At 49.1% G+C, this 12308-nt stretch overlaps 1 protein-coding gene across 1 annotated transcript in view; it reads right to left on the bottom strand.

The window, feature by feature from the left end:
- Positions 1-9927, bottom strand: part of Mmp24 (matrix metallopeptidase 24) — a 43143-nt gene extending 33216 nt beyond the window's left edge. The window contains exon 1 of the mRNA XM_040733098.1: positions 9763-9927. Coding sequence (XP_040589032.1) covers positions 9763-9927 — 165 coding nt within the window. The remainder of the gene's footprint in view (positions 1-9762) is intronic.
- Between the last annotated feature and the right edge of the window lie 2381 nt (positions 9928-12308).

Genomic DNA, 12308 nt, shown 5'->3' with positions numbered 1-12308 from the left:
TATTTTAAAATGCAAAGCAAGTTAGTGGAGGGGGTGCAGAAATGGAGCACAGTGTCTTGTCTCCCAGGGAGGGATCTTTCTGGCTTGACATACCCCCACTCTAGTTCTACATGGCTTCCAAAGCTCGCTCTCTCTCTCTCTCTCTCTCTCTCTCTCTCTCTCTCTCTCTCTCTCTCTCTCTCTCTCTCTCTCTCTCTCTCTCTTCCTCCTTCTCCTTCTTCTGTTCCAGCCAGTCTAAAAAGGGCTCTCAGGATCGCCCACAACACCCAGCTGAGCTTCTTGACAAACACCTTAGTGGTACAGTGTTGCCTGTTGCTGCCATCGGCTCTTGAGTGGGTGGTAAGTGCACTAACGAGACTTTGGGAATTCCCGGGAGCTCTACACAATGTCCTTGGCCCACTCCCAAGAGGCCACCACAAGCCAGACAATCTCCAGGCTTGGAGGTGGCACATTGGGGGTTTTGGATCGGCACTGGGATGTCCGTTTCTAATTCTGGGAAGGCCTCTGACCAAGGCCAGGAGTGTGGCCACACTCTCATTCACTCTGAGGAGGGCTGAGGCCTGGTCTTTCCTACTCTTTCCATTGCCCTCCTGGTTCCCTCTGCTTCCTGATGCGTTAAGGAACAAGGAGCGAGGAGGAGACGAAGACCAGTGGTTAAAGATGTTTCTTCAATGGGAAAATGGCTGAGTTAGATAACCTCTAGCTACTCTGTAAGTCTCCGTTATTTGAGTTTAGGTGAGTTGAGTATGGGGTCCATCCTCTGTTTCCTCAACAAGCTTCAAGCCCTCTGGCTCTGATTGATCTACCATGTTGTCTGAACATGTCCTGCAGACTAAGCCTCGTTTTCACAAGAGAATACCACATTTGCTTGTATTCTGGCCTTTTCCCGATGAACTATTAGATATCCTTCAAAATGTGCCTTGCATGGAGGAGGCAATCTGTCCCAGGGTTAGTGGACTTGGTCCGTGCTCCAAGGCATTGCCACATGTCTCAGGGTCTGTCTCATACCACAGCATCAACAAGGCTTTACATGCCTGTCGTCCCCACTGAACTCTTGCTTATGAGCTCCCAGCCTGGCGTTGGGAGACAGATACGGAACTCAGAACAAGGGGCTGTGAAAGTGCTTGTCAGAGACATCGGCTGTGATGTCAGGGGCGACCTCCCCAAGGATGTAATGTCTCAGATGAGACCCGTGAAAGCTAAAAAAGTGAACATTTCAGGAAAAACATTATTCCGCTCAATTTCTGAAAGGGAAGGGGTTTGTAGACTAGAAAAGTGGGAAGTGTGCCACGGTGGCGGGAATCCAGCAACCACTGAAGAGAGCGGGGAGAAAGAGCAAGCGTGAGAGTGGGGTGCACGCCCCACAGGGCCTCAGCGGCCACAGCCACCAGAAGCAGAGGGGCGGGCGATGGGCACAAGGGGCTCACCATACTGTTCTTCCTACTTTTGTGTGTGTTTGAAACTTTTCCCTAAGAAGAATTAGTAGCAGTTGGGGCTGGAGAGATGGATCAGTGGTTAAGAGCACTACTTACTCTTCGGGAGAACCCAGATTCAATTCCCAGCATCCACATGACTGCTCACAACTTCTGTAATTCTGGCCCCAGGGAATATAGTGCCCTCTTCTGGCTATGGATGGTATACATCCATCCATCCATGCAGGCAAAACACCCATATGCAGAAAATAGACATAAATAAGTCTTTTTAAAAATTAGTAGCAATTTAGTAACAATGGATTAGCCATTGTCCTAGAAGTCATTTGAGCATTTAGTAATTACGAAAGATTTTAAGCATTCAGAAAGACATAGAATAACAAAACAGACATCACCCAGCTCTGCAATGAAGTGTTTACTGTTCCCATGTCTGCTCACACCACACTGCAAGTTTGTGGGGACAAGGTTGACGGGGTGACAAGTGCTCAAGCCTTGTTTATGGGGTAGAGTGAAACAAGCTATGTGCTGGGCTCTATCGGGTTTACTTTTTAATTTTATATTAAATTTTTATTATTTCTCCTCCCCAACCTCACCCCACCCCTCTGTGTGTGTGTGTGTGTGTGTGTGTGTGTGTATGTGTGTGTGTGTGTGTGAGTGTCTGTGTGCAGGTGTGGAGGTTACAGGACAATTTTGTGGCATTCTGTCTTTTAACCTTTGTGCAAGTTCTGAGGATCAAACACAAGTGATAAGTGAATACTATCAGACAGCACAGGCCTTTACTCGATGAACCATCTCACCAGACTTTGGAGAGGGCAGGGTCTCCTATAGTCCAGACTGGCCTCAAACTGCATGAAGACGACCTAGAACTTCTTGATCCTCCTGCCTCTGCCTCCCACATTCTGGAATTACAGGTGTGTCCCAATACATGTAGTCTTTGCAGTGCTGGGGCTGGGACCCAGGGATTCATGCATACCACACAAGCACGCTACCAACTCTGACGCAATCCCCAACCCCTGTATTGGCTTATACACAGATCTCATATATGTTTCTTTTCTTTTTTTTTTTTTTGAGAAATGGTCTCACTATGTAACCGTTGCTGGCCTGGAATTTGCTATGCAGAGAGATCTTCCTGCCTCTGCCTCCAGAATGGTGGGTTTAAAGGTGTGTGCCTCTCTATACAGCTAGAGCCATATAAATTTCCTTTTCTTTTCTCTTGTCTTTCTTTTCTTTTGGTTTTTCAAGACAGAGTTTCTCTGTATTGCTTTGGAGCCTGTCCTGGAACTTGCTCTGTAGAGTAGGCTGGCCTCAAACTCACAGAGATCCACCCGCCTCTGCCTCCCGAGTGCTGGGAATAAAGGTGTGTGCCACCAACTCCTGGCTAGATTTGTTTTTTAATCATCCTTCTGACTCCTTCATAGTGGATTAGAAGTGGGCAAGGGGCTGCTCAGGTGGGGTGGTTTAAAGTTAAGAGTAGTCTAAGATAGCTGTGTAGAGAAGTGAATGCAGTAAAGACGTGCTCAGCACCGGACTGCTGGGGTTGGTTACTATTATGAGGCAGGTGGGGAGAGAAAAAGGTGAAAGAACACTCTTGCTTTGGGGACACCTAAATGTTTGTGGTGCAGGATTAAATTTATAAAGAATTCATTGCCGGTAAACATTGAATAACAATGTCTGGTTTCTCCACTTTTTTAGAGCTATATGCATAACCTTTCATAAAATGTTATCTATCTATATACTTATGGGTACACAGATATTCAAGCCCACATCCACATGTGCATGCTCTCAAGGACACACATACACACACATTTACTGTACACATGACTTTGCTATTGTCGTGCATATTATTAAAGCATAGATCAGCCGGGCGGTGGTGGCACACGCCTTTAATCCCAGCACTCGGGAGGCAGAGGCAGGTGGATCTCTGTGAGTTCGAGGCTGGGCTGGACTGACAGCCTCCAAAACAATACAGAGAAACCCTGTCTCGTTAAACCAAAAAAAGCATAGATCAAAGTTGATTTGTAAAACAAATTTGTGTTATAAAACTTATAAGAACTTGAGTGAAATGAATCCTGGAGTGCAGAAAAACCTCTTTGCAGGACTGAGGGGTAGCTCAGGATACATCAATAATATTTGCACCAAGCATGAGACCCTGGCTTTGAGCTCTAGCATTGCAAAATAAGCAAATGAAAAAGCAAAACTCTTCAATAAGGGTGGGGGCATATACCATTCCCTACCACAGGCAGCCAGGCCTAAGCCCTGTTAAGTCTGAAACACCCGGAGCTACAATCAGCACTCAGGGCAGCTCAGGGGAGAGTGCATCCCAGCCCCTCAGCACAACCTCCAAAGAGGCCACTTCTCCACTCAGATGCCTTTAATGAGGCCCCTTAGCCTCTGGATCAAAGCCAATCTTACAGTCTACTCACAGCTTCCCTTTCCAACCTCTTCTTCCACACACTTACTGGAAACAAGCGAGTAACTCGATGCCCTAGATATATCCAATTATCCAGTGTTTCCTAAACATGTCTCGAACTCAGGGGGAGCCATGGTTCCCTGTTTCCCCACCTGGATTGCTGACTGACCATTCTCCACTCTTTCCCTCTGTCTGAGCTTCGTTTTGGTTGCCATTTACTCCCGAAGCTTCCTTTGACCACCCCATGCTCAGCTGAGCCATCTCATGCCTTCTCCCCTTATGACTTGTCTAAACCTGATTCTTTGCCTCTAGGACAAAGCTGAGCATTATCCCAGCACCGGCGAAGCTGAGTCAGGGTGATCACTGAAAGTTCAAGGCTAGTCTGGGCTCCACAGCAAGGCCCTTCCTCAAAACAAACTATATGTATGTGTATATTTTAATAATATACATATATTGTATGTGTGTGTGTATATAATCTAGTCCACTGTATTCTTCAAGAGAACTGCTGAATACTTGGGTACCAAGCACTATCCAAAGATATGGCTGGGGGACACAGACAAGAAGAGTAAAAGCATTTCTCACAGTAGTGTCAGACTGTGCTAGGTGGGCACCGAGGGGCTGATGGATCCCTCCTCACTGGAAGTCCACACAATTCCTTATTATCTGCAAGGCTAAGCAACTCCTAACATGACTCTCTTGATACAACTCACTTCCAGCAGAATAATTTACTGATTTTCAAACTATCACCTTTCAAAGTCTGGCGTGGGCCATGCTTGAAAGTGGAAAATGGCGGCCCCAGTAATCCACAGCCAGGGCAGTTTTGTGCAGGGGGGAAAGTGCTGAGCGCAAGGACAGAGAATCCAGCTCTGGTCTCCACCTTATTGTTCATTAGCTGTGGGCGGGTCCCTGGAGGAGCTAACAGGAAGCCCCGTCATCCCTCTGAGCCGCTGTTTACTCACCCATGAAGTGAGCACAGCTTCCTTGGCTCCTTCATGAGGCCGTTGCCAGGACCACACATCGTGATAAGGTCTGGAAAGTTCGAAGCTCCTTACACACCCCTCCTGGCAGGACACCAGGAAAATCCACAGTAACATAAGATGTAGGACGAGTTTAGCTCGTGTCACAGAGAGAAATTTTAATGGCCCCCTTCCCCCAGACAAGAGAGGAATGTACGGGAGCCTACAGAGGTACTGAAAGCATCCATCGGGGACTAGGGAATTTTTCAGTATTTCCTAATAGGACTGTCTCAGCCTCAGACTCATCCAGGGCTCTTCCCTTCCTGGACTGCAGGTGCAAACCCGAGAGTGTTCTCCATCTGCTCAGAGCACGTCACTCAAAACCAGTCTCATGGGCAGGACTCCATTATAGCCTGAATCTCAGACTCATACTGTTGCTCATGCGGCCTGGGCTCACTGGCTTATCTCATTTTTATCTACTCTGATTTTCCTCAAAATCAAATTATTCTTGGAAGGACAAAACCGAAGATGGGGATTCTCTCCAACTAGCACTAAGAGAAAGGGGGTGCTTTAAATAAACCAAAGGCAAGGAGCCAATTAGAGACTTGATAGCGCCCTTCCCTCACCCCAAATACAAAGTACAAAAGAAGCTCTTGAGAAAGCAAAAGCAAAAACAGACTGAATCTTTTTTTTTTCTGGCTTGGTAATGAAAGACCAGATACATGAAATCAAAAGCCAAAGGCAGTAAAGAAAAACACTTCCAATTTAGAAGCCAGGAGGCCAGGGACCAGCTCTGGTCTGAATCATTGACAATCAAGGTTTGTGTCCTTGGATACCTGATTTAAGACAATTGAAGAAATAGCGGTTAAGAGCTTCAGTGTGTTTACTTGGTGACTGCTACAGTGATGGCCACCGCTCTCATTCCCTCTTCCCTGTAGGTCACCATTATTGGATGACAGCCCACCTAAGGAGGTATGGCAGATTTCAAAGGTGAATTGTGACACTACTGCTTGCAACAGGGGAGTAGACTCCAGTTCCAGGAAGGAAGTCTATACAATGCATCCTTTAAGAAGTTTTTTATGTGTATGTGTGCATGCAAGGATGTGTGTGTGGTACTTCTGTGTGTGTGTGTGTGTGTTAGATGTGCAGGTGAGCATGTGTGTGTGGTACCTCTGTGTGTGTGGTACCTCTCTCTCTCTGTGTTAGATGTGCAGGTGAGCATGTGTGTGTGGTACCTCTGTGTGTGTGTTAGATGTGCACGTGAGCATGTGTATGTGGTACCTCTGTGTGTGTGTGTGGTACCTCTATGTGTGTGTGTGCTAGATGTGCACGTGAGCATGTGTGTGTGGTACCTCTGTGTGTGTGTTAAATGTGCATGTATGTGTGTGTGGTACCTCTCTCTCTCTCTCTCTCTCTCTCTCTCTCTCTGTGTATGTTAGATGTGCAGGTGAGCATGTGTGTGTGGTACCTCTCTATCTCTCTCTGTGTGTGTGTTAGATGTGCAGGTGAGCATGTGTGTGTGGTACCTCTCTATCTCTCTCTGTGTGTGTGTTAGATGTGCAGGTGAGCATGTGTGTGTGGTACCTCTGTGTGTGTGTGTGTGTTAGATGTGCATGTATGTGTGTGTGGTACTCTCTCTCTCTCTCTCTGTGTATGTTAGATGTGCAGGTGAGCATGTGTGTGTGGTACCTCTGTGTGTGTGTGTGTGTGTTAGATGTGTATGTATGTGTGTGCAGTACCTCTCTTTCTGTGTGTGTGTGTGTTAGATGTGTATGTATGTGTGTGCAGTACCTCTCTTTCTGTGTGTGTGTGTGTGTGTGTTAGATGTGCAGGTGTTGTTCCTCATGAGCCATCCATCTTGTCTTAGTTTTTTGTTTTTGTTTTTCTCTTTGAGACAGGGTCTCTCGCTGGAACCTGAGGCTCATCAATTAGAATTAGATAGATGGTTATTGAGCCCCAGGGACCCTGTTTCCTCCTCCCGAAAATTGGGACAACAAATGAGTGTTCCCTCAGGCTTTTTACATGGGTGCTGGGGATTGCACTGAGGTCTCATGCTTGCACAGAAAACACTGTGTCAGCTAACCCATATCTCTATTCCCTAAAAAAGGTTTTCAGAAGGGATCTTGAAACCTATGTGTCTACGGGTGCCCATTCCAGGTGAGTGTAACCCTTGGACATAAGAACACAATGCTTAATGTAAGTATTTAAGGTCGAGGATTGTGTTAGATCTTGGTCGGGAAGAAACTTGACCAAGATCCACAACCTTTTTCTTCCCAAACAATGTGCAAGTGTTTTCAAAAATTAAATGACACATTGACTGAGATGTCACTAAATGGTCCCCTGAGAGGAATAAATGGTGCTGGGGGAAGGGAGGGGTTTCCTAGGGAGGCAGGTGTGAGCTTGAATATGAAGGAAAGGCCTCTGACAGAATGGGTACAGGTATAACACATGACCACGTCCAGGGAACCCTGGCAGCCTGTCTTGGGATAAACGAAGGGTAAGCTTATCTGGAGTCTGGATGCATTATCTATGAAGAGTGAGAAAGGTGGCCACTAATGGGGGAGGGGCTGGACTCCAGGGGCCTCAAGACAGACAGGGGAATGAACAACATTATCTGTGAGCTGAAAAGCAATGATATTTCTATAAAGTTTCCATCATGTCACCCAGTAGTGTTCAGTGAAGGGGTAATGAGGTGCAAATTATCTTAATAATTTCTAAAAGTTTTGGATAGATACTATATAAATGGACTGGGATGGCCATGTCTTCATTAAGGATAGGAAAACCAGATGGAAACAGCCAGTCACTTCTCTGAATGGAAAAGGGTAAGGAGCTCAAGGGAGACTATACTGGGACCTGTCTGACTTAATTTTTTTATAAGTGATCCAGAAAAAGTAGAGCAAAGAGAAAATTCCAGGACTGCAGTAAATATTAAGTCCTTTCAGGCAGGGAAATGCTCTGCCAAGGGTGGAAGGGGGTGGGAGGTGGGGATATCAACGTGGAGAATGTAAGTCAATCGGTCCCATAAAAATAATCCACAACAAGGTATCGTGTTCCAGGCTATCAGTTTTAGCCCGTGAAAGGGGCCAGGGTGCTCTTGTGGGTATTCCCCAAAGGCTGTGGTCTGTTATGCGTACGTAGATCAGGATATCTAATAAAAGGATGTTACAGGACAGGACCCAAAAATCAAAGAAGAAATTATCGTTCTCTTTAAAAGAACGCCACATCTGGAGACAGTAGTCAGGTTGAAAATGGACTCCTTCAGATATCCACAGAGAACATAAAAAAAAAAAACCTAGGATGAATGTGATGGGAGGTGGCCTGTCAGGATGGGAGAGCTTAAGTTTAAAATGGAGAAGGGCGTGAGAGTGGAATAATTGAAGCCTGTAAGGCTGGTAAGGATAAGCACTGAGTAAATGTAACCTTCTCTCCAAACCCTGACATATCTAAGCAAACTGTCTTCTCTTAATGCGAGCAATACCACGGGCATAAAAGGTCTCCGACTTGAGCTTATTCAGCTGCATCTCTCAGACCATGAGAGCCATGGCAGAAAGATGGCTCAAAGTCACAAACCTCCAGGGGCCAAGGTCAGCTGAGAGCTCACACACCCTAATCTCCAGGGTAGGGCCCTTTCCAACCACCTTGCACACATTCAGGCAGTCTTGAAGAACCCGACTTCTGCTACGATGGAAACCCATGAATCACATCACTTTGATGTGTGATAGAGCTAAACCCACAAACAAGCTAGAGAAAGTTTTCACGGAAAGTCAGGTAACAATGATAAACCCTTAGGAGGCCAACTATTGGCTGGGACAAAGGATTCTTTCACACATTCTAATTTTTTTCAACCTATCTTCTTTGGAGAGTCTGAAAAAAATCTAGGGATTTTCTTCTAGAAAACCATACATTTTCACATGTAAATACAAATTAGCAGAAAATTTCAGAGAATTTATGATCTCTTGAGTCTCTTGCCCAGTTAAAAACCTGCTGTTTTGGCAAATTCTTCTAAACAGAATGCCTGCTTAACAAACACACTCCTCTCAGGGTAATTCAGGCAGTCACTAATTTCCCCCAGCAACATTTAACACCATTTCAACATTATTTATTAGAATTCCGGGCTTCCAGGTTGGGAGAGAGCATACACTGTGTGATATAATATATCTGGTTTAAACATGAAGAGACTAGAGTCAACTCGCTAGCTCTGTGACCTTGGGCAAATTACTTAAGCTCTCAGGGTCTCTTTGCTCATCTGTAAAATGGGGACAGGTACTCCAGTCAGCTCACAAAATTCATACTGGGATTAAATGAGTTAATTCCTATCAAATGTAGCGCCAAGCCTGGCCCATAGTGCACGACTATTATTATGCGTGTATCCATACAGGCATAATGCATGCATCTATCCAATCCCCTCTTGGAGCTCCGACTTCACATGCCAGTGATGAGCAGCTCACTGCCTTCTGGGCTGGCTGAGCACCTCCAATTGTTACAAACTTCCTGCATTGGGCCGAAATGCACCTTCTTGCCACCCCTCACCCCACACTGTCGGTTGGCCTCGGTTCTGCCCGGTGAGACCACGCCGATCTAGCCGGCCCTTCAGTCACCAAGACAGCGATCCGGTCGGTCCTCGCCCTCCTCCCTCCCCCTTCTCCAGCTCCAACATCCTCGGCTTCTCCAGCCCACAACACACTGGCTGCGCTTACTATTTACTCCGAGGCGTCGTAGGTTTCCCTCACACACAGCCTTGCAGGCCACACGCTCGGCCGCCACCGCGGCCATCCCGACCCTCCGCTCCGCCCCCGCCCGCCGCCCCTGTCCGCGGTGCTGAACGGAGCCCGGCCCGCGGGCCCCACCCGGTCCGAGCGCTGACCCGGCGCCAGGCCCCCCCGCCTCCCGAGAGAGGCCCGACCGGTGCCGCCCCCCGCCCCCCGCCCGACCCCGGCCCCAGCCCCGGCCCCGCATGCCTGCCCACCTGCCCGGCGAAGGGCGCGTCCGCCCCGGCCGGCTTTCCGGCCCCCGCCGCCGCCGCGAGGCAGCAGAGCGCGGGCAGCAGTGGCAGCAGCCGCCCCGGGGCCCGCCAGGCGCTCGAGCGCGCGGCCTGGCCCGGCGCAGCGCGGCCGCCCCGGCTCCTCGGCATCCCGGCGGCGGGGGCCCAGCCGCCCGGCTGCGATGGCGGCGGCGGCGGCGGCGGCTCCGGTCCGGTCCTCCCGCTGCAGCCGCTGCGGAGCCGCCGAGTCACGGCGCCGCGGACGCGCGCCCGGCCCGCCTGCCTGCCTTCGCCGCCGCCGCCGCCTCGGCCGCCGCGCGCCCCCGCCTCCGCGCGCCCCGCCCCGGCGAGGGGCGGCCGGGGGCGCGGGGGCAGCGCCCGAGCGGGACTTGCGGGCGGCGGCGGCGGGGCTGCGGGAGGCGCTAGCTCGAGGCGCCGGGTGCAAAGAGGGCAACCCCGAGGGAGGGCGAAGAGGCCAGATAAATAATGCTGGCCCAGGGGTGGCCCTACCGGGCCTGGGGTCTGCAGCCTTAGTCTAGCACTGGAGGAGAAAGACCGAGGGGTGACACTGGAGAAGAAGGGGCGAGGGAGACAAACTGGGTTGAAAGAGAATGAGCTAAAGAAGTGCTTGGCATCGGAGAAGGGGGTCTCAGGGGCTTCCCTCGAGGGGTAGTGCTAAGAAACAAAAAGAGGAAACCTGGGCAGTGCTTAAAAGGGGTTGGGGGACAGCCCTGGGAAGCTCTCTGCTTTACCCCTAATTGCCCCACACTGATGGAACACCTTCTACGCACAGTGCCCTGGCCTATTGGGGCCACAAAAGCAAAAAAGGAGGCCCGTGAACCGAGGTGCACACTGTAGAGGGTTGCACCTAGTAAGAAAAATGTAAGCACTGAGAAAAGCCGGATACTACCTACCAAACATCAGCAAAGATTCCAGGGGTCCAGGCTCAAGGAGGCCCGAGAAAGGTACGAGAGAGGAGGTGAAACTCGAGCAAGGCCCTGGAAGAAAGGCTGGAATTGGACAAGGAGGGAGTGGAGGGTTACAGAATGGGGTTGGGATGGCTTCTGTGAGTACCTGTGGGCCCCTGGCAGGTTTCTAGGAGAACTGCTGGGAAGTGAGAGAGTGTTGGGCCGGTCAGTCTGGGCTCTTCCCGTATGGAGACGGTGACCAGGGTTTTCTTGAGCAGGATAGTGGGTAAATTATGGAGCAGGAGTGTTAACAGTCAAACCTATGTCCAAGCACTGGCTGATCTCACTTCTAAGATGATGACTTAACTGCTAGATACAATTGTTCTCTGGCATTTAATAAGTGTTTCATGTTAGTCCCCTCCCAAGGTAAAGAATGACAAGAAGATCTGGAGAGAACTTCAATAGTCCCCATGAAAGGAGCACAACAATAGTTACTGTTTAATGGATGCCTACCTACTACGTACCAGGCACTGGGCCAAGCACTTCATTTAACTATATCTCCCCCAGTCCTCATAGACAAGCTCTGTGAAGCAGGTTGTCATTGTAAACCACTTTAGGATAAAGAGAAAGCTCTGAATAAGTTTGCCAAACATATATGATTCATAAGCATGCAGCTGGAGAAATCTGTCCTCAAAACACATTCGTTTGCTAGCATGGCAGGGGATAGGGCATGGCGAAGGGCATCCAAGGAGGAGGGGGGAAAGGAGTTTGCAGAAGACAAGAGCGGTGTCCTCCCGGAACTGGGATTCTCAAGAGAAGGGGGGGGGTGGCAAGGAGCCGGGAGTTAGGGTTCTGGAGACTGTCGTGGGGGATAGGCATAGGGATGAGTGGAGAAGAAGGAATATTTTGTGACCTTTCAGGTAGGTGTGGCCAGAGAAGCCGAAAGGGGAAAGTAAGAGCAAAGGTCCAAGCCCCCCCAATCCATTCAAAAGAAGAGCCTGTGGGAGAGTCCAGAGACAGAAAGACTGAAACAGGGCTGGGGCTAGGGAGAAGGTTCAGTGGACAAGGTGTTTGTCACACAAGCATGACACCTGAGTCTGGATCCATCGCACCCCTGTAGAAAGTCAACTGTGTGTCTGTAACCTCAGCACCGGGATCGTGGGGGCGTAGAAAAAGGTAGACAGCAGGGCCCCATTGGCCAGCAAGTCTCGCTAAAATGGCGAGGGACCCTGTCTCAAAATGAGTAAATAAAATAAAGATGTGATTGAGGGAGATATCTTGATGCCAACATCTGACAGTCAAGGTGCCCATATGAGCAAGTGCAACCTCCTCACACATGTACCCAATACACCCACACCCTCCCAAAGAGCTAGGCATCAGGATCTCCAAGAGTCATGGGAAAGGGAGGAAGGTTTCCGAGAGAGGAGGAGGGGTTGGCAGTCTCAGGAGTGCAAGGAGGTTGAAGACTGGTAAATAGCATCGAGCAACTTACAATCTAGGAAGGAGATAGAGAAAAAAAAACAAAGTTATGTAAGTTATGGCACAGATGAAACCAAAGCATTGCAGAAACACTGAAGGAAGATAATGAATTGCTCATACTGGGGAGGCTTGAGAGGGCTGTGT

This window comes from Mesocricetus auratus, unplaced genomic scaffold (assembly GCF_017639785.1).
Source record: "Mesocricetus auratus isolate SY011 unplaced genomic scaffold, BCM_Maur_2.0 Super-Scaffold_100028, whole genome shotgun sequence".
In the NCBI taxonomy this organism is placed as follows: Eukaryota; Metazoa; Chordata; class Mammalia; order Rodentia; family Cricetidae; genus Mesocricetus; species Mesocricetus auratus.
This window is presented reverse-complemented; position numbering and strand designations above follow the sequence as displayed.